At 36.4% G+C, this 23,176-nt stretch overlaps 1 protein-coding gene across 6 annotated transcripts in view; it reads right to left on the minus strand.

Annotated features, from left to right (window-relative positions):
- The window catches only part of Fgf13 (fibroblast growth factor 13), a 523,434-nt gene that overhangs the window by 171,309 nt on the left and 328,949 nt on the right, over positions 1 to 23,176 (minus strand). For 4 of the 6 annotated variants that reach the window (XM_006527793.3, XM_006527796.4, XM_006527795.1 and 1 more), the window contains exon 3: positions 17,352 to 17,519. The exons of the other annotated variants lie outside the window; for them this stretch is intronic. In XM_006527793.3, the coding sequence (XP_006527856.1) occupies positions 17,352 to 17,519 (168 nt within the window). The remainder of the gene's footprint in view (positions 1 to 17,351; positions 17,520 to 23,176) is intronic. 6 annotated transcript variants of the gene reach the window in all.

The following is a 23,176-nucleotide window of genomic DNA, read 5'->3' on the forward strand; positions in this document are numbered from 1 at the left end:
CACTGCTATTTCAGTCTGCTTACATATGTGTAAAGAAAGGAAGGAGCTATAGGTAGGTATGTGAGAAAATATCCCAGGAAAGACAAAAGATGGGGGACAGGCCAGTGAAGAATTACATAAAATATTGTGCGTATGGTTTTCAATCAGGATGAGGAGTATGTTATGGCTGGGGTTTTGGTCTACCAAGAAATCAAAGTTTATAATGCTGAGCTTCTGGCTTTTTGCCTGTGGTTTGGGAAGCTATCTTTCTTTAAACTATTTTTCCGAAAAAGACCATGAAAGGGGAATTCATCATATCATGATAAAAAGAAAATAGTTGGATCCCTGTTGTCAAGGCCAGAAATATATATAAATATATATAAATATATATAAATATATATAAATATATATGTAAATATATATATTTATATATGTATATAAATATATATATTTATATGTATATAATATATATATATACATATAAATAAAAAGTTAAAAGGTCAAAAAAAGGTAAAACATGCTTACTTACTATATTTCTCAAGTAGACTCCTGTGAGTCTTCCTTCTGGAGAAAGCAGAGTATAGCTTAGGAAAGGCGATATGGTTTTCTATCTCAATTTTCCCACTTTCTAATACTATGGTTTAAATTTTTTCTTGTATAATTTGACCATATTATAAGTAAAGTCCTCAGAGAGTGCTGTTGTGGTTACTTTATAAAAAAATCATGTCTGGGTTTAATTTTCTCAAAGACATTCAATAATCAAGATCACGATTGTTCTTCTGAATGGTTTCTGACAACTTGACACAAACCTAGTCATTGCTGGGGAAAGGGACTCTTAACTGAGAAATGCCTCCGTGAACTCAGCCTCTAGGCAAGTCTGTAGGATAGAGTCTTGATTAATGGTTGATGTTGAAGGGCCCAGCTCACTATAGGTGTTACCATCCCTGGACGGTTGGACCTGGGTTGTATAAGACAACAGGCTGAGTGAGTCACGGGGAGCAAATCAGTAAGTAGTGTGCTCCATGGCCTCTGGTTTTGCTCCTGCCTTTAGGTTCCTGCCTTGAGTTTCTACTCACACTCCCTCAGTGATAGAGTGTGACTAGGAGAGATACAATAAACCCTTTCTTCACCAAGTTGCTTTTGGGTGTGGTGCTTTATTCCAGTAATAGAAACCCTAACCAAGACAATGAGTAGTGACAAAAACGGGTAACTGTCCCTCTAAAGCAACAAAACCGCCCTGTTTTATTAAAGGTGCAAAAGAAATCTTTTATGAAGTCAGGCTTCAACAGTTCCAGTAGTCTAATTATTCCCATCATGGCTGACCACTACATTGTTAGGTAAGAGAGCAACACCTCGAATCTTTCATTATACCATTCAAATTACACAAAACAACAAGAAGGGATATTAATACTCACTCAGTCTGTGGTCTATTTGTATTTAGCTTGCCTCTTTGTTTTCATCTTATAGACAATGATACAGAGACCTGAGAAAGAAATGTCTCACCCATCATTACTTAAATCACTGTCAACACTTCATTTAGAAGAATACACACAAAGCTAAAAAAACAGGACAGGATGAATCACAATTGCTTTTGAAAAGAAAATCAAGCAAAATTTTAATTTATCTAATTTAATTTTGGTCTTTGCCAATCCTTTGGAGTATTTTCTTTGAACCTTGGTGTGTTTGAATCTTGTATATCCATCAAAATACTATGCAAAAACCTCACAAAATTCCCTTCGTTACTGATATCATGTGGTTACTGGCAGTGTAAATGAGCCAAAAGATGCAGGAGAAAATGTTATGTTTTATTGTTTTGTTTTTGTTTTTGTTTTTGTTTTTGTTTTATTGTGTCAGGCACTGAACTTACAGTGAAGCAATGAGTTCAGCATGGGCACAATTATGAATGCAATTATAGATAAAACATGTTTGTTGAGACAGAATGGTTAGATTGAACACTCTAAGCTTTAGAATATTGATTTATATTATGAAAGCATGCCAAAACCCAAAGCTAAAAACAAACAAACCACGGAAGGATAGTCATCTCTGCTTTTAATCAACTCTGGTAAAGAAAAAATGGCCTGAACAGAAACTTTCCAAAAGGATTACAATAACATTTTCCTGTATAAGGGTATCCTTTGCATGTAGGTCATGGTACAAATTGATTTTCACCCACTTTCTTATGTGAGAGATTCTACTCTAAGCCCCTAGAAAAAGGAGACTTTGTCCCTCTTCTCAGGTCTTTTACAGTAGGCAAATGAAGGAAACCAATTTGATACTCATCAAATGACCATTGAAGGGGTAATTTAGCCTCTTGTCTCATTTCTCTTGCATGAATTCACCACTTTAGCATAACAAGAAAGTCTTTTGGAGGAGCCAGGGAATGATTGGGAGGTGAGAAGCAAAATTGTATTAAGTTAAAACTATTGTGTTATAGACCCAAAGAGAAGTTTTGGTTATAAGTAAATAGAAATACTATAATTGTCTGTAAATAATTTTCTAAACATATCTGCTGGATTTATATGCTTATCTTGTAGCTCAGTGTTCTTTAAAAAGGCACATTTTCTCCTTTTGACTTTGTGTGTATGTAACACACACACACACACACACGTATGCAGACAAAGAATGTATGCTTCTCCAGTTTCTATGATTGACAAGATAGTCAACGTATCTGGTTCCCATTGTCAATAGCACTGGGATTGTATACCCTATTCATATCCAACACAATGTCTGGCAGAAATGATTGAGGAAAAGATAAATCTATCAACTGCTTTTACAAGAAAGAAACATTAGCAAATATGGCCACTGTGCTTTGTATCTTCCTTGTACATACCAGTTAAATTGATATCATCTTTACATTCCAGTGTTAACTGTTTTTAATTATTAGAATGTAATAGCTGGTGAATCTGAATTTATATATATGGAAAACATTAGGCTAAAAAGATGAAAAATACCACCACAGTCCTGTAGAATCTTGATACATTCACTGTCAGCTTCCCATTTTCTGTGTCTACTCCTTAGACCTCCTCTCAGCAAAAGAGAAGATAGTAACGCCCATGGTTAAATCTACCCTTCTGTCTTCTACTATTGAGACCTTTCTTTTTCTTATTGAAAGCCTTGTTCAAATCTAAGGAATGGGACAGGAAAAAAGAATATCAGAAGGTTTCACATTTAACAGAAATATATGTTTTCACTAGTAAAAATTCCATGGTCCTCTATTGAGACCAAATCTACATTTCGAGTACAATATACTCCCTAAAACAGATTTACTATATATAAAATTACAGATAAAAAGGCAGTACTAGATATGCTAAAGGAAAAAAATAATGAATGTCATTAGGAATAGGTACACGGATTCAGTATTTACTACCATGACATTTTCAGGTCTCGAGAAAAAGGGCATTCACCAAAAAGTATCTGGGGACACTATCATCTGCAATTAGTGCAGCAATTCATTGTAACTGGACATAGTTCAACAATAATAATGAATGGTTCAACTCCAAGGTTTCAGTCATAAAGAAATGCTCAACTGAACAATGTAAAGAGAATAAATGGGCTCTCCTAAGTTTCTTATCTAGATGATGCAAGTATTTTACCCCCTCAGGAGGCCACTTAGGAAGATTTATTTGACTTTGATCAAAATCACAGTCTACTCAGAAAACTTATATCCAATTTTTCATGGCGAGTTAACATTTTCTTGGGATCTACAGTCTCAAACCTGAGAGAACACTCAGCTCATAACATACTGTTAAGTCTACCTTTTTTTTCACCATCAAACTTTTTTTTAAAAAAACATTTTGATTCAGCAAGATGCCTCAACAGCTATATAAGGAATCAATTTCTGCAAAGGACTAAGAGTGTATTCATTTTTCAAGTTGGCAGAACACTTTAAAGTCATAGAATACCTTTCTTGATTGTAGCATATTAATCTAGTCTGATTGTATGTCAGGTTAAAACTTTAATCCTTGAGCCTGGAGAGATGGCTCAGTGATTAAGAACACTGGCTGCTTCAGACAAATTATACTCAAAAAGAGGATTTGACACACTGAGACAAAAAAATAAGATGCTTTTTCTCCTACAGAGATGCAGTGTGCTTGGTGTATCCAGTTTTTTCAGAATCCCTACCAAACACTGGTTTCAAGTTTCAGGATAACAACTGATCATGAGTCCTTTGTGCTCTGGTCAAAAACTCCTTCCCCATTGTCCTGTAAGTAAATCCAATAAAGCTCATTGATTAATTGAAAAAAAAAAGAAAGAAAGAAAAAAGGAGAGATGGGTTCAAGTCCCATGGGATCCTTTGCCCGCTACTGGTCTCCTTGGGCATTCCTCATACATGTGGTACACATACATGCACATAGCCAAAACACTCATACACATAAATCAAATATAATAAAATGAAAATTTTAAAATTCCTAGTGATATAATATCTTAGGCTATTAAAGTATTGGGATCTTCACTATATTAAAACTGACAAACAATACAGGAAAAAAATAATTTCTGGAAAGGACTCACCACTGGATACAATGTAACTGTATGTGATCATGGCCATCTACAAAGGGTCATTGAACCTAACTCACATTGACAACTCATATAATTATCCACCAGGGTGTATGATATATAGAAAGAACTTAGTTCCACACTGGAGGGAACTAAGTTAAACTACCTAGACGTTACAGTTATAAGAGGCTTACATTAACTAGCATTTCCTTGTCTAATGCTCTTTTACACTTCCTTATTGGAGCCCAAGTCTCCACTTAAATTTAATTGGCATCTCACTCTCTTAGCTTACTTACTCCTGAGGACTTCTCTATTACCTCAGCCTCTTTGGGTGCCTCCATTACTGTCATGGTTTATTTTATATTCAGTTTATATTATTATATACTTACAATTTAAAGTTGTACATATTTATGAGGAATGAAATGAGATGGCAGCTTTTATTATAGCATGGAAGGCAAAGTCAACAAAGCTATCCTTCAGTTCAAAAACTAGACTTTGGTGCTAAGAACATTCAAGATCCATTCTCCTAGGAAAACTGAAAGGCACATTCCTTAATGGTTAGCTCAGTTCATTGATTTGTAAAAGAGATCCTGGGTGAAAAAGAAAGAAAAAAGAGAAAAAGAAAAAGAAAAAGGAAGGAAGAACAGAAGGAAGAACCAAACTAGCTTATCGAATAGAATAGAGGCGTGTGGAGAGTTTGTACCCTTTAGTTATCATTTTTTCCATCTTCCTACTTCACTGTCTGTAAACTATCAGAGGACACTCCTGCTTCTATGAATTCAGTTGCTTAGACTCCACAAGAAATATGCATAACTTGGGTTTCTGTGTTTAGCTCATTTCATTCAGTAACTATGTTGTCTAATTCCATCTAAATTGTTATAAATATCTGAATTTCTTCTTTCTTACAACTGAATAGCATTCCATTCCATTTGTGTATATCATATATATATACACATAATTTGTTATTATCACACTATCTGGTGATAAACCCTAAGTTTGATAAAATGACTTAGATGCGGTGAATACTGGTTCATTATAGATAACATATTATCACACTAGCTTCAAATCTTTTGGCAAAATATAAAGAGGAATAAGCAAAAATATACAGAAGTATTAAGTAAAAACGAAAACCTCTACACAACAAACGGAATAAGTAAGAGGTTAAAGAGACAACCAATAGACAAGAAGAAAATTTTGGAAGCTATATATTTGACAAAGAATACTCAAAATATATAAGGGACTCAAAGAACTTTAATTGGAGAAAGCAAATAATCTTAAGAAATATACATAGGATCTAAATAGGCCCTTCTCAAAGGAAGACATATAAATGCCAAATGGATTCATAAAAATTCCCTGCATCACTAATCATTATGAAGATGTAAATTAAATAAGATTTAATGAGCCACAATCTCACACCCATTATAATAACTATTTTTAACAATCAAAAGATAGCAAGTACTGATCAAGGTGTACATAAAAAGAGGCCTTATTCTAAGGTGCAGCAGACTTGTGTATGGTAGGGGCTCCTTAAAGCAACAGTTCAGAAATATTCTTGGCTCTCTGGAAAGAAATGCCCAAAGACAGTTCCAGTTCTTCATCTTTTCCTAAGTAGTGTAACTTGAATACTATTTGTGAGGGTGGGACTGAATCCCCAGTTCAGATGACAGTCCCTCCTGATGAATGGCTGTAATTGGATCAATCGATATTAAGGGAATAAGTGGATTATATTTATTCTCCAATTTCATCCCATCTTTTAAATGAATTGAGGGTTACCTTTTCAGAGGAAGGGATGATGCAGTAGCTGTAAAGACACACCAAGGGAAAGCTATTTCCTTCATGTCAACAAAATGAAATGTCTGGCCTTGCTGGGCTTAACATTCAAACTACCCAACAATTAAGAGTTAATCCTGTTGGTTAGATAAAACATGTGGCTAAGGGATCATCCTTCATGAACGCAAATTTGCATAATTCCATATTAAAGAGATGGGAGGAATGTTTATCCTTCTAAGGAGACAATACACATTTCCTTTCCCAGAATTTCCTAGTTCTGTGTAGTTGTTACAGAGTCATTTTGATGTTCTGCTGTCTGCCCATGACTCAGAGAGACATAATTTTTCCTTTTTTTCTTTTATTTTCTGTTTTTTTCCCCTTTATATGTTAGCCAGAGCACAAGTTTGCTCTTTCTGGTACTTTCAGCTTTTCACTCTTTTTCTTCATACCTGCCCATGCCATGTGGCTGACATCCATGCCAGTTTAACTCAAATGGCATGGCTCTTTGTGTTCTTCTTCTTCATCCTGTCCTGTGTAGTTGCCAATATTTAGAGTCTGCTCACCCTGGGCTTCTCATTTTTACACTCTAATAAAAGTCATCATTGAGATGTAAGTAAGGGGAAAAAAGAATGTAAATAAGTGCAACCTTTCATGGAAAACTGTTTAGAGGCTCCTCAAAATAAACTAACAGCATTATATATGATTCAACAATCTCTTTGTTATTTACCCGATAGAATCAAAACCAGTACATCAAAGAGATGCTTGCTCTTTACTTTTGAATACTAAGCACAGGCTGATGAGTCTGTATATATCTATCACCAGCCTAGAATCATTTCTGAGACATTTTAGGGTCACATCATATGGTATCTGACTCACAAAAAGCAGCTCAATAACTGTTTCATGAACCCATGAATTAATGCATGAATGAATGAAAGATATAGAAAGTATTCATGGGCTATGAATGAGAAAAACATGGAGGACCAAACTCATCCCAGAATAGTTTCATTAGCTCTGGTTTCCCAACTGAGCCCAAATATAAGTTCTTTTAGCTGCTGTGTTCTAGAATGATTTAAAATGCAAAAACAATCTAGCTAATAGACTAGCTCCAAGTTGTGCGTTTCCTGTCAGTCCTTAATTCCTCAGGGCAGATTTAGTATTTCTCTTGTCACTCTGTGCCTAGTACATAGGATAATGCCTCACTTTGTAAAACACTCAATAAATATCTATTGACAAATCCATCCATTATGTTAATGATGAATAGAAACACTCAGTCACTTGCTGCCTGGAATTAGGGCAAATGGCCCATTTAACTCAAAATACTCAAATTTGTTAGATGAATAAGTTGTTTGTAATGATGAATATTTATTGAGTGCTTATTATTGCCAGACATTATGATATGCATGTGGTATCTCTTCAGTACAGCTCTACTGACAGGGAAAAAATAAAGGCTGCATGTTTTAATATAGTCCTCACAGAGGAGAATGCTGCCTAACATATCCATAACTGTTTCCAAAGACAAGCTGCAGTAAAGGAAAAGGTTATCAAACTGTTCTCATTCACTTTGGGGACTTTTTTCCATTCCTCAGCAAATATTCTGAGTATATTTAACCAATTACCCACTAAGTGAACAGCTAACCATGCATGCCAATTAGAGATTTACTGAATCAATGCATGGTTCTTCCAACATGGATCCAAAATACTACCTTCTTAGAGGCAAATCAAACGACTACAGAGGAAATAATAGCTCAAGAAGGAACAAGAAAGCAAAGTTTTTGGCTGCCAGCTTCTATAATCCCCACTTTTTGAAATACCCTTTGTTCCAATCTTGTTACATGAAAAGAGCCAGAGTTTATTCACAGCCTGAGGCAGGCTGCTAGACAAATGTCCTCACTGTATGAATGGTTTTTCTGAACCCACATTATCCCATTGAGGGCTATGATTAGTCAGAGCTTTGCTGGGCTGGATGTATCCCAGAAAAAGACTCCAGTACAGCAGCCATGTGAGTTCTACTGCTATGGTGTGTTTTCCTCCAATGAACTATTTTACATAGTGATATATATATATATATTCAGTCATGTGTGGTGTGTATTTGTGTATATGTACATCCAAATCCACCCTGAATGGTGTTTAGTGATCACAGAATATAACAATTTACTTATGTGTGCGAGTGTCTGTGTGTGCATACGTGTACATGCTTGACTAAATTGTGTCATCACAGAAACAATGTTAAGTCTCTGGCAGAGTTTATCCCAGATATCTTCTGCCTGTGGAGGTCTGAAGTGAGGGGTGTGTACCTAATCCAGAGAATGATGCACATACTCACAGGGCATGAAGATTAGGGGAAAGAGATAAAGAGAACAAGAGAAATAGAGTAACTCTAATATATACATGTTGATCACCCCAATCTCGCTGTCCTGATGGATAGACTAAACAAAAAGAATAATGCTCCTCTTCCTACATGGAATTTCTTTAGTACAAAGAGCACATAGAAGCCTAGGCTTCTAGAGCAACAATTAAACATGTGAGCTCTAACTACAAGTGTCCAAATATGGAAATATGGGGGTTTTTTTGTACAGGCCACCTGAGAAACACCATAGTTGAATAATGAGGTGGCCCACAGATTAATGAGAAAAGCCAACATAATGTCCCAATGTTTTCAGGATTAGCGGCTGCCAATTGGCATTTTTACAGAGAACAGGGGAGAATTAAAGCATGCAACCTAATCTCAAGAGGGCAGGTTTGCATAACCTCTTGACACTTGTTTATGACAATATTCAATGCAGAGAATACCTAAAATAAATCCTCCATTGAGTTCACTAAATAACCTGCTTAGAGATTATACATAGTTTATATATATATATATATATATATATATATATATATATATATATATATATCACTTGCCGTGAGCATTAACTCTCTCTAGCAGTGGATAAGATGCTCCATAGGTCTTTTCTTTTGTCTTGGGATTGAAAGAGGAGGCAAGACATCAGAGGACCTGAAGTTACACAGTGCCAGGGAAAAGGTTAGGTGTGGAATCCCTGCACACTTGACTTGACATCTCCATTAGGACACTGATTAGCTGTTTGACTATGTAAGCAAGTAGGTTCGCATATTTGTACTTCAGCCTCCACGTCATGCCCTCCAAGTCTAATGATGCCTATCTTTTTGGTGACTGGAAAGACTAGTGAAAATATACCTGAAGTGACTGTCACAGAAATAATAAGTGCCCATCTACGCAAAGGATAACATGGAACATCCTGCCAAGAACATATCAAAGGTATATTTGGTCCTTCTTTCCTCATGTTTCAAGAGAGCATTGTGTATAATTCTAGCCCTTGTGGAAATAGCAAGAACTACTAAATTGACTGTAATGCAAGCAGTTTGGCAAAACTGAAGTCACTTCTCAGTGTTTCATCACACCGGGACTTAGGTCATCAGATGATAGTGTGTGAAACATGATTTTGAGATAGAATGTCCACTGACATAAGGTGATCACTATATGGTTGCTTACTCCAGCACTGTTACTAAACACCAACTCAGAACATAGTAGAATGGTGAACACATTGGTCAAGTCAAACCAGGAACATTTTGAGGCTTTATATCTTAAAATAGGTAGGTCTTGTGGACAGATATCTGCTAACACCCTGGTGGAAGTGGACATGTGACTTCCATGTGTTGAAGTGAGTGTGGATTTTGGCTGTGAGGCAAGACAAGGGTAAGTGCTGATAAAATACAGAATGTAGGGTCTCTTGTTCAACATTTCCCCAGGCATTATTCAAGCTGCATATTCTGAAGCACACTGAGAAATGCTCTCGAGTCTAACAAACGAATACCTGAACACGTATCATTTAGAATACTCAGAATGACTTATAAACAGAGATGGCAATTAATGCCTCCCAATCATATCAGAATCAGTTTTCAAATGCATGCTGCTGTGATCATTTTAAGCCACAGTAGCTGATTATGTCTATGGGATAAGAAGGCAATGCCTCAATGATGACAGCCTCTGGAATAGATCAGAGCCTGAGACCTGGGGTCACAAGTAGCATTTTGCCACAGGGCACTGGTAAAACAGTAAAGAAGTAGCTATACTTTTATCGCATTTCAAAACATCCTTTGTTCTTTTTTCTGTCTCCTACTTTAAGTATATTCATTCACAGATGGGTCAGGAGAAAGCTCTTCTGCTCACATTTAGAAGCTCTGTTACACTTTGAGACAAGAGCAAGTCCTGCAACAGCTGCTTGTAAGAAAGAGTGTTGGTCACAAGGTGGCAGATTACCACACTCCTATGGAAAAGCCTGGCTCATTTTATAAAAGCATACTGTGAGAGGGGAAAAGGAAATTAAAAACTTTTAAAGAGTGTGTGTGTGCACACGTGCAGCGTGTGTGTATATTGGGGACTGTGGATATCTTCCATTCCTCCAACTTCTAAGTATCAAAATAAGTACTGTCTGTCCAACTGTGACCTCTAATCACAGAGCACCTCCTAAAGAGGCCCATGTAATTGACATGATAAAACTTCTAAATTGACAGCTGCCACCAAACACCAGGCATTCTGCCAAGGTGATTTTTTCCTAATGTACTGATTCCAGTGCTGTAAGGACATTACAATCACCTTGGGAGGCATCTTCTAAAGTACTTGCACCAGAATAGTTCCCACAGCATTGTTGCGGGTTGGTTGATTTTGTTCTATGCTAAGCTCAATCATCAATATTATTTAAAAGGTCCTCAGCTGACTCCACTGTGAAGATAAATTTGAGGATTGCTCTGTTAAAAAGGCCACTATACAAATGCATTCCCCACTTCTAGGGCTGACCTGTGAACTATGTTGCTGAGAATATTTTTTATTTAGTTCAGTTGATAATCTTTTAGCAAGACAGAGATACTTTCTTGACTATGCGATCAGTACATTGTTTCCCTTCCATCACAAGCTACTTATCTAGTAGTGCACTAGAATAACAATTTCATTCCCAGGACTGATCCACATACAGCACTTAGAGTAGTGTCTGGTAACCTGAGAGGAAGAGACCAGCACCCATTTTTTTAAAAAATGTGTTTATTATCAAAGATCTGTTCTGATAGGAATGCACTATTTACTAAAGACAGCAGAACTCTTCCCAGGATGTGTTTTGTGGAATATTAATAGAGGTCAGGAGCAAGACAATTGCATCATCTACACGGTGACCTCTAATAGAGACCTGAATTCAGTAAGACAGCTTCATAATCAACAACACTTCTTAAAACCTTGAATGTTACTATGCAAATTATCACTTTCTAGGAATGGTATGTAATTTATAAAACATATTTCCCTGTAAAATTCATATTTTTACAATAATATCTGACATGGTCAGTGCTTTAAGAAATGTAACGGAAGGCATTGATTTGATCAACAAAACAAGCTTGTGGGTCATCTAAGACAAAATACAGAGGGTTTGGTTTATGTCTCAGTGATAGAGTGATTTGGCTTATTTGCCTTTCATGCCTATGGCCCCAATGAGAGGCTTGGCATTCTATCATAGGCAGCAGCACATTCTAGTAACACTTCTTCAGTAAAGGCAAACTTTCATACATTATAGTTGGCCTTACTGGGGACATCAGCAAAATGCTTTTATGTATATAGGACACATTGAGCTCCAATCACCTGGGTCAGAAGGAAACATTTCTTAGGTGGTTTATTAATTACCTATGGGAAAAGAAGACTGACCAAGGTATCCTAGCCACAGAGACTGTTGGCAACATGTTCCATAATATAATGGTTTTGAAGGGGAGAGTATCAATATGGTTTTCATACATGAACCTTTGATTTTGACTCTGATTTTTTTTTTAATTTAGTCAAAATCTCTACCACACATCACCATTCATCCAGTGGAACATCAGAACAGTTTCTCATAACAGAGTTCCATATTAAATACATAAACATGAAATAGATTGTCAAAGTTAGATTCCCCCAGCAGAAATTTCTAATTCCAATATTAACTAAGAAAAACCTCAACAAGGGGAAATCATTACTACTGCATTGGAATGCGTAAACTTCAACTTGGTAGGAGGTCTGTTGCTTTAAAACTTGAACCATACTTAAAAATAAATTACTATTCCTTTCTACTGTACAAGCCAGCATATAGATAGAATTAGGATGCATATATCCAATAAAAAATAATAAATGCACATTGTATCCTGAAATTGAATTATTGACTGCTCAGAATAGTTCCTTGATTTGATTATGAGCTTTTTTCCAGAGAGTAGAAGCTATGCTCAAATTCTGGCTTAATTTTATATAAGGTGAAAAACTAGGAAAGAAGGGTGATTGTGTTTCAGCTCGATAGATTGCTTCCTGGGATTATTAGGAAACAAGTTGTCTTCTAGGAAATAATTGACATGCATCTAAAAGAAACAGATTTGGATCCATTGTGGGGGAAAAGATATGATTTACTGATCAGTAAGGATATGGTTTATGATGCTGATAAGTAAGGCCTTCACATTTCTGGCTCTTTTATCATTACAGAGAAACAACAGTTAAGCTGCCATTTGCTTCAATGAGTGTAGAAAGTTCTCTGGTGTCTTTAGTTATTCTTGGGATCACAAAACAAAGTCAGGGGACCTAAGTCACACTTGCTCTTCAATAAAAAATTAAAAATAAGTAAAATCTTTACATTTACATCATCATCTAAACACACAGTCCCAGTTTTTAATAGAAAAATTCTTCTCAATTGTCATCCTCAATGGGACAAACACATATATTCTTCCTAAAAGACCTTTTTCAGGTATCCAGTATCAGAGGGGGTTAATCAATTGTAACTTAGCAACAAGAGAATTTAATAGGATTTATTGACAGTAGTTTAGCTTTATCAAACTTTCTAGTAATTTAAATCAATGCTGAACATATTTTCCAAAAGAGAAATTGGCATTAAAATGACAAAGTCACAACAAAAGCAGATAATAAATTTGCTTTTTAAAATGATAAGAAAAAAACCCCTACATTTTCACAAGCCTGCTGCTAAATATTCACCCACCTTTCTCCTTCCTTAATAGCTAGGCAAATACCATATTCAAGGTGCCATGCGCTTGCTCTGAGGTAAAGAAACCAAGTTGAGAGTCAGAATAACATCAGTATTATAGTTACAGACATAACCTCTTAAGCTTTTAGCATAAAATTTTGTTTCCTCTTTGTTGATGAAAATCATATGTTATCACCAAGCTCTGAGACATATTTTATCTCCCAAAGGATACTTGTTGGAATGAAAAGTTTAGAGATGTCTCAAGGGATAAGAATGTGTATGTATCCACACTCACACTTAGACAGGAATATAAAACAATACATAGAGCAGAATCCAAATGTCTGATTACAAGATACTGATAGGTTACTGAGATCAAATTATTTTTGTATCACATTAACACCTCCAGAGTTACTGTTATAATAAAAATTTTTCACTGGTAAAACCAAACACTGGAAATCCACAGTTTCTTTCTCCATCCCCCACCCCCAACACCCAGATTTTCAAAACTATCCACTTGCAAGCTTGGGTATCTTGGCTGTGACTCTTTTGTTTTAACAATCTCTAAACATTAAGAAAAGTCCAATGAGTAGCATTTAGGAAATAGAAGCTATGCTGAAAATAGATTGGCTTCCAGAAGTTGTATGAAATCAGTAGTTTCATTTTGGCACCCATGGCACAGAAAGAGAAAGTGAATAAAGGAACAAAGCTAGACGATTATACTTTTCCAAAAGGCTCCTGGAACCACAAGAAAAAAATATGTTGGTAATGATCTCCGCTCTCCACGAAGCAGCTTTCTTTTAACAAAGAACATTGCTGGTATTGGGCCAAATTAGACTCTCAAATATTCATATGTTCTTCTTCAGCCAAATTCCAGTGCATTCATAAGTCTTTGCTTATATTATAAGTGGATTATATAGGAAAAATCACATCATGGAACCTCAAAAGTATTTGGAACAGATATAAAATTTTGTTTTGAAATTAGATGTTCATGAATATAAGCCTACTTGTAGCAAAATATATTTGGCTTTAGTGTGCAAAAAACCCACAACAATGAGATAGTTCTAAGAACTTCTTTGCATAGATTCTGAAGGTCTTGAGCAAAATTCACAAGTGTCGTTGAAAGATAGATGAGTCTGAACAGTATCAACCATATCAAATCTCAAGTGGTCAAAAACTATAGAAATAGCTTGCACCTTCATAACCATTGATAGCCAAAAGAAGTACCAAAACTTTACTAAAACACACACACACAAATACAAAAACATGTTGACTTTATCAATTCATTAAGCAAAATGTAGCTTTTATATAATGTATACACATTTTGCTGTATCTTAAATTTTTATCTTCTTCCAAGTCTTAGTGATTTTTTTTCATTATTCAATTGATGGTTTCCAACATTATATAAACATCCAAAGAATGGACAGATTGGCCATTATTTTTTTCTCTTGCTATGGAATTGTAGGAATTTACACTTAATGCCAATTAAAGTCTGATACTAGAGCACAGTGATCATGAAACAGAACACATCATCAAGATGGATCATATGACAATGAAAATGGTATCATGTAGCCATGCGGTTTAGCTCGACTATACATTTGAAATAAACAGGCCTTTTATTTCTAGTAAATATAGCAAAATGTTGCAACTTTCAGACAGAACTAGAAACTATACCTTATAGAATTGAAAAACCAGTCTTGCAAAAATCTTCCATGTTGCCAAAGTGGCCACTGAGCCCTTTCAAATCAACAAACACATCACCTCCTGGAAATAGCAAACTCCCATTTCCTACATGAAAGCAAGCATGTTATTGAGGAACTATCCACAACAAATTTGGTTTGCTGCCATATTAGGAACTTTGGATGTTATCAATCTAGACGGGGAAAAAAAAGTGTTTTCATTCACTGGTCTGTATTCACCAATACCATGGGAATCCTTGTTTGAAAGGGTAAAGTATGATTTTAAATAGTATTAAAATATCTCCAAAGAAAGCCTCTGATGAATCTAATGCTACTAATAAATGGTTATTAGGAGTAAGAAAAGAAGAGTTAGTTCTGCTATGTCAACGTATCTGCCAGGAGGACAATGAATCATCTGAAAGAAGACATCTATCTTCACACAGTTACAGGTGAGAAGATATCAGTAACATACAACATAGTGACAACCACTGAATTTATGGGTTTGAAATGAATTTACTTCTTCTAGAGAGTCTAATAGCTATTCACTTCCTAGTAATCCATATCTGAAAACGTTCATGACAGTGTTCCCATTGCTCTACAGGTGGTGCTTGAAAATTAACAGACCCTGTCAAAGTGTATGTAATAAAAGGGGTTTTTACAGTTATCTAGTTGTTTACTAAATCTAAAATCTTGCCAAGAAAAATCAAGTTTGTAGCCAAATGTGTAACTGAACTTAATCAGTAAACTCTTAAGTAACATTTTATTATGCAAACCAAAATAATTAGTCTGTTGCCAGTGTAGAAAAACCACTGTGTGTGTGTGTGTGTGTGTGTGTGTGTGTGGTATGAGAGCAAAGAAAGCAGATCATATTGAAATGTACTACATATAGTTAAATAATAAAATAATAGTCATTGGTTAAAATTTCTTGTCTCCATTAAGTGAAAACCAGTTAATTTCTTCTCAGCTACAGCACTATGAGGTGGAATTTACCCATTGGAAAGGGTCGCCATTTATGCCTGCAAGTGACTAGTTATTGATATCAGGACTCTTAGTCAAAGTAGATGGTTTAGATTAGTATTAGTAGAAAATAAATGTAAATATTTTATTCCATTATCAAAATAAATCTGAAAATGAACAAAGATTCTCCCTCTTTCCTGCTTATGAACACTTAATTTTCTTTTTGGAAGAAAGAGAAAGTGACATTTTGAAGTGTAACGTTTTTGCTTTTAAAACTGAACTGGGAAAACAAAAACTGAACTGGGGCTCACTGAAAGTAATTCTTTTACATACCAAAACTTTAAACAAACATGTTGTCATCATTTCCCATATCAGAAACTTGGCTGTAATGAGAATTCTTATGAAGTTGCAAAGGAACAACTTGATATAGGAACAAAGTCACTCATATTTATAAGAATATATTTAAGTGCTATGCAAAGGTACACTCCAACTACAGTTCTATAGATGAATGTTGTCACATCCAATGTACACTGGGAAACTCTATCATATAGGAGTGACAAGAAGATAATTTCCTACTGTAAAAGAAGCTATCACATGCACTACAATATGGAACAGTCATTTGGAAAGTTAAAATGCACACTGACAAAAATGAAATTATCACATTGCATTTGTAATGTGAAAAATTGTGATGTTTGATACATGCGGAAATGATAGAATGTCAATAAATAGCCTTCTGGTCAGAAGAATTATGTTGGAGATAGATTTGTGACATAGACTGGAATAAACAACATAACAATCTGAGTTTAAGTAGGCAGCAAGTTGAGTTCTCCAAACCTGTATTGAGCTGGAAAAGAAAAACGATAAAATCTCCTCATGGTTTCCTTAAGACATGCATTCACTGTGGCAAAGTGCAAGTGGACGTGCATTACAGGGGGAGTCTGGGACTGCTTCAGCGAAATAAGTTGATCATAAGCATTCTTCCAAAGCAATGCAGAAGCTTTATGGGGTGGAGAAGAGATAGAAAATTTGAAACAAGCTTCTCATTATTTCCTTTTAGAAGTGTTATTCCTCAGCTGACTGTTGCTTCAGGAATGCAAAGTGATGGGAAAAGATTTGGGTAGGTGTTGGCTACAGGAGCAAGCAATGTTGGCAGCCAAAATGAAATAGTGTCATGACATCAACCGAAAATGTTTCAGCTGCAAGAAGCAGGATGCTGCAGGCTGTGCTGAGATGACTGTATTCTACAGTGTCCCATCTGACACTGCATAACATAGTCACCAGTGAGCGAGGGTCTCCTATAGCTGCCACAGGGACCAAACAATACACAGCATACCAGATGGCAATGCACAATCCAAAACAGGAGGGAGAGAGAGAGGGAGACAGAGAGAGAAAGAGAGAGAGAGAGAGAGAGAGAGAGAGAGAGAGAGAGAGAGAGAGAAGGGAAAACAAGCAAAACACGTGTCTTTCGTGCACAAACCTTCGGGTTCTGTGTTTTCTTTGTGGTGCACTTGCTTCAGCGGGCAGCAGAAGATTTCGTGACACTTAGCACGAAAGGGGGACTCTTTTTTCTTTAATTCCGCAGATTGGATGGAATCTTGTCGTAACATAATGTATTCCTGTGTGCCAGGGGGGGCGTCATCCAGAACTGTGGTCACCACATAACAAAATGAACTCAAGTTAGAGCTTCATGAAAGCATGAACATAGTCAATCAAATCTACTCCCAGGGAAATCTAATGAAATATTTTCACACAAAGTCTCAAAGAAACACATCTAATAACTTGGCAATTTAATTTGAAGGGGTTGAAAATAATCCTAAGGAAAGCTAGGTACTAAATGATCTATACCTACTTTGCTAGTACAATGAAAATTTAACAGTGTTAAATTATACTCATAGTGTAATATTTTCATTTTGATAAGCACGCTTTATTCAAAGAAACACCACACAGCGCTCCCATTTCAATGTAAGAGGCTTTATAAATATTTACAGATGAAATTGCCCAGTGTCACTTGTTTCTCTTCTCAGTCTGATCCTGACAGGGGTGTGACTTCCAAAGCCCTTATAAATATCTTTCAGGTATCCACTCCTTTAATGAAGATGAGAGATTCCTGTTGAGTGTCCCCATATTAACAGTGATCCAAAGTCCTCCTGGCTGAACTATGGAAGAGCAAGGCTAGGTTTGCAAATTTGGGCCTTAGATGTCCTCTAGGTTCCAGTGAACTCTGAGTTTCATCGTAGGTTCCCTGCAAGTTTCTTAAGCAGGGTTCTGTTTCATTACTGTCTTTCCCTGGAAAAGCTTGATGTTTGCCTTTATAGGGTCCACAGCTACTTTCTTTAGTTTGAAAACCACCCACTGAAGTGGGTGCAAATTTGATTTACATTTGCAGAAACAGGGAACTGACCCAAGAATGGAGTTTTTCTTTCACACCCTTCCCCAATGAGGCCACTCCAGTTCCCTGTGAGTCAGTGAGTCAGTGCCTCCAAAGCTGTGATTAATGGCATGCTGACTCATTCTACTCCCCCAAATACATACACTTAACATGCATTTAGAAGGACTGATAGATACCACCAGCTCAGTTTTTAAAACAGAAAGAATAATGCCTGTGGTGTACAAAAAATAAAACAAAACAAAACAAAAAAAAGAGGCTCAAATTTGATGATATCAAAATGCTCTGGGTTTGGCAAAGAATTCAAGATTCATTGGCTGGGGCCTCAGTGGCCATTCAAAACTTTCTTCTATGTAGTGGAGGAAACTGCATGGGAAACAACATAACTTAAAATTTCCCATTTAAGCTTTAGAAAAAGTTCTTGATAGATAGCCTGTATGCAGAAATGTTGTTAGTAAAATATGCAAGAAGGGAGGGCATATTTTAGTATGATTCTTCTCTAGCATTCAGTAGCGGTAATCAAAGATGCTATATAGACACACCATCACAGCTTTTCCTGGCAGAGAGTTCCCTTCATCTACAGGCAGTGTTACTATAACTTCTTATAATCTTGTTGGTGAGTGCACATGTTTGCTAGCAACAGCTGCTATTCAAAGCATTTGCAACCGGTTTCTGCCATGAGCAGATAGGATTAATATACACACAAATTCCTGGATCACAGCTGAAGAAAAATTATGGTTCTATCATCCAAAATATAATAGAAAACTCTCAAAACTGGTACTCTTAAAAACACTCCACATTTATAAAAATCAAGAAATTCCATTTTTAGGAACTTCTATATATAAAACCTTTTATTTAGATTAAAGGACAATTGAAGCTAAAAAGAAAAACACGACTTTTAGATAATACATATGGAGTTTGTTACTAGGGACTATACAATGAGTATTAGTAAATTGTCTTACATTTTTATTGTTCAATACCAACAATAACGTCACAAATGGGCATTTCAGGAGATTAATGGTAGACCGAAGCTAATAGCCTTTGGCTGACTCTCCAGCCATCAGCTTTTCCCAGCTGCTCATTAATTCCCAGAAAATGTCATACATTGCCATCATTATTGTTTAATTAAATAGAACTGGTTATCTATAACATATAACACAATTCTAGCAAAAGCAACCTGCTGACTGATATAAGAGCTAACCCCCAATTCATCACAATGGGGAAAGCATGAAGGTCACCAAAGTGCGGGCTAATTGCTTTCTACAAAATTCCTCTCTCTCTTTCCGGTTCTTCCCTCAAATTGGATTTAGCAAGTGTTAAAGGTGCCAGGCTGAGAGCATTTAAGGAGCCGTCTGAGTAATAAGCACAGGCGCAGAGAGTTCCTTGGAAATCGTGAACATCTGGGACTTAATGGCTTTGCTCTGGGTCTCAGGCTGTCTTCACTCAATGCCTCAAACATCAGTCAATTCAGGCAAAACAGAAAAAGAAAGAAAAGATAGCTAATCTAACTGTATCCTGGTGTTCTGTTGACCATGAGCTAGAAATAGTCTGGACTTTTCTTACTAGATTTTATTGTGCAAGCAATACTTACTTCACTTGGGTGTATAAAAATCTCTGAACATGAAGATATTTTGAATGAGAAATATAGAGTTACAAGACAAAATTCACTTGTTTGGGGGGCTTCCTCAAATAGGAGAGTGGCTGTGTCTTTGACAGGAGCAGTAGAGAAAGACTCTCCACAGGGCTGAGGACTAAGTGGCTTCTGTTGCACTTTCCAACCATAGATATAGCTCATCTTGGGGTTATATTAAAATTTGATTTAGACAAAGCTTTCTGCCATTCCAAGGGTTCAGCTTGTCTCTTAATGACATGTAAACTGCTAAAATATGATTTATGATTGATTTTTGGACCCAAGAACCACATCTTTCTTGAAATGCTGCTGAGTATCAAAAAAACAGTTACTAAAGAATAGGCCCTTGTGAAGAAATTTAACCTATATACCCGGTGACTCACCCTTCATCACAGTACCCCCCACTCACGACTTCAGACTCCTACAGGAGCAGTCCAGCGTTGGAGAAGAGGAGTGCATGCACACAAATCCATACATTCACAGACACACAGACACTGACAAGTGGCATACTCAGACACAGAGCTATCAAGAGTGACTGCAGTGATGAAAGGAGTGTTCATCATGAGCACACTATAAGAGTTAGTTCTTACTACAAAACAAAACAAAACTTGATTAACAATCCTTGGGTGGGTGAGATAAGACCTAGATTTGTTTTCTGTGCAGCAACACTGGACTAAATATCACTAAAAACCCCTACTCTTCATTAGCCTTCTCAGCTACTATCAAGATCAAGGACTGGGGCAAGAAGCAGGCAATCAAGAGGCAGGAGTAAGAGAAACCCATATGATAGAGGCTAAGCCAAGGTAGCCATTCAGAAATATGCCCATTTCAAACTACAGCTAAAGCACAAATCTATAATAAAATGTAATTATATCTGATAATATTAAAAATTCCAATGAAATTTATCTTTTAATGTTATTTTAATGAAAGGAGTTAATAATGTATCTTCCCCACAGATAGGGAAGTCTATTTCATATCTTATGAAAATTATACCAATAACCACAACATTGGCTTCGAAGAACAGCTACCCAAGTATCAGCAGTATGATAAACACTACAGTCAAATCCACACAGTGAAGTACTGGAAAAGTTTAGCCAGGTTCCGGGAGTATTACCTGTCAAGCCGACACGAAGTATAATTATAAAAGCATCCCTATATTATCAACAATCAGGATCATCAATGTGTCTTACCTACAAAGATTCTAACTCTGTCTCTCATGAAATTTTCTGTCACTATTCAAAAATATAAAAGCAACCAGGAGGAGCCTAGGAAACTATTTAGACAGTGCACAAAAGGGACTTGCCTCCCTCACCAGGCCGTTAAAATTCTCAATATTTGCTGGCTTCAACCAGAAGCAGTGAATAAGCCCTCAATTATTTAATGATGTTATTTTTTCTGCTTTTGAATGTACTTTTCTACAAACATGATTCAACATTAACAATCCACAATTTTAAAGCCAAGCAAATTTGAGATCACTGGGGCAAGGGAATGCAACAAAGGGACTCTACCAATCAAAGTTATCAGATACATATTAGTGACTCCAAGAAGAAAATGTGTTAGAAGTCTTATGAAACACACAAAAAAAATAAGGCAACATGCAGAGAGTATGAAACATCCTTACAAAATCAGAAAGACAATGAGAAAAAAATGGAGCAATTATCACGACTAGTCTTCCATGTGGCCAAACACCTGTCATGTTGAAAAGTACAAATATCCACAGCACTTGTTAGCTCAGCACCTCCACCCTGCCTCCCGGGTAACTACCTCTATGATGCTCAGGCACTACTAGCACAAGATGACATTACTACCATCAAGATGGCAGCTTCAAATGTGAGGAGCTTAGAAAATTCAGTGAGTGAAAGGCATTAGTACTAATACTCATTTTATTTGGTGAAGGGTTATTTCTAAATTTTCAGTTATGGTCTCATTTGTGATTTTCTCTATTCCCCAGTCAAAAATTAGTGTGCTTCCCTCTCACCCATCTTCAGGTTATTTTGCACTTTTTGTCTTAAAATGAAATGCAACCCCAATACTACTATGGTGGTCTCCCACCTTCCCATATCCAACACATACCTATATTCCTGCTAACAGAAGATTCTACTAGTCCTATAACATACCTAGTTTGGCTGCCTTAAGACCAGTTTTTTTTTTCTGTGTCCCCTGATTGGCCTTTTGTGTACTTTATGGATCTACTGAAATGTAATATCTCAGATATGTCTTTTTTAGCCACTTTAGGTAAGTCAGATAAGATCTGTAATTATTTTATCTTCATATCCATTCATCTCTTATCTGGGCTTTTCTCATAAGCTCTATGAATAAGGAACATTGTGTTTCATTTGCCACTGTACATGAGAAGTCCAGAATATTGTCCTATTCATTTATACTGAAACATTTATTAACCAAATGAAGGATTCACTTCTTCACTTAGCCTTTCTCAATACTAAGGCCTAGTCACTCTTTCAACTCCTCCAACTCCTAATTTTCAGTGACCTTTGAGGAATATTGTGACACACTGAGGATATCTCTTAGCTTATCTTAGGCTTTTAATGAAAAGTAGCTTAATACTTACATGCACATATATGACTCTGTTTATAACTCAGAAGCTCCCTGGGGGCAAGAATCATGTCTCAGTCTCTTTGGGGGATTGTCTTTGTTACTTTTCTATTGCATGACAAAACATCATGGTAAAACAAACAAAACATAAAAGAAACTGTTTAATTTGCTGGTTCACAACTAGTTCCTGAAAGTTAGAATTCATTCTGGTCATGGTGGGTAGCATGGAAGCAGGCAGCCAGGCATGGTGTTGGAGCAACAACTGAGAAGATTCATGTGATCCACAACCAAAATGGAGATAGAGAACTAACTAGTGATGGAATGGGCTTATTGACTTCACAGTCCAACCATACTGACATATCCCCCCTCCCCAACAAGACCACACCTTCTAATCCCTCCCAAATATTCCCACTAATGGGGGAATCAAGTGTTCAAATACATGTCTTATTGGGGCCATTCTCACTCAAACCCCATAGGGATCGTCTTCATATTTCTAATGGCCTATATCACTTTGCACACATTATTTTTTATATACACAAAAATATGCCTGGGGATAGCCACATCTACCTTGAAAGTGTTCATTAGATAGTGTAGAAAACTTCCAAGATAGCAGCACATAACCTGTCACCCAAGAGACACAAAGTCAACTGGAGCTGCAAAAGAGGAAATGCTGTCTGCAATCCATAGAATTGAGAGCAGTGTTGTCTGGTGATGTGAAAACCAGGGACTCTAT

Source organism: Mus musculus, chromosome X, assembly GCF_000001635.26.
Source record: "Mus musculus strain C57BL/6J chromosome X, GRCm38.p6 C57BL/6J".
Taxonomy (NCBI): domain Eukaryota; kingdom Metazoa; phylum Chordata; class Mammalia; order Rodentia; family Muridae; genus Mus; species Mus musculus.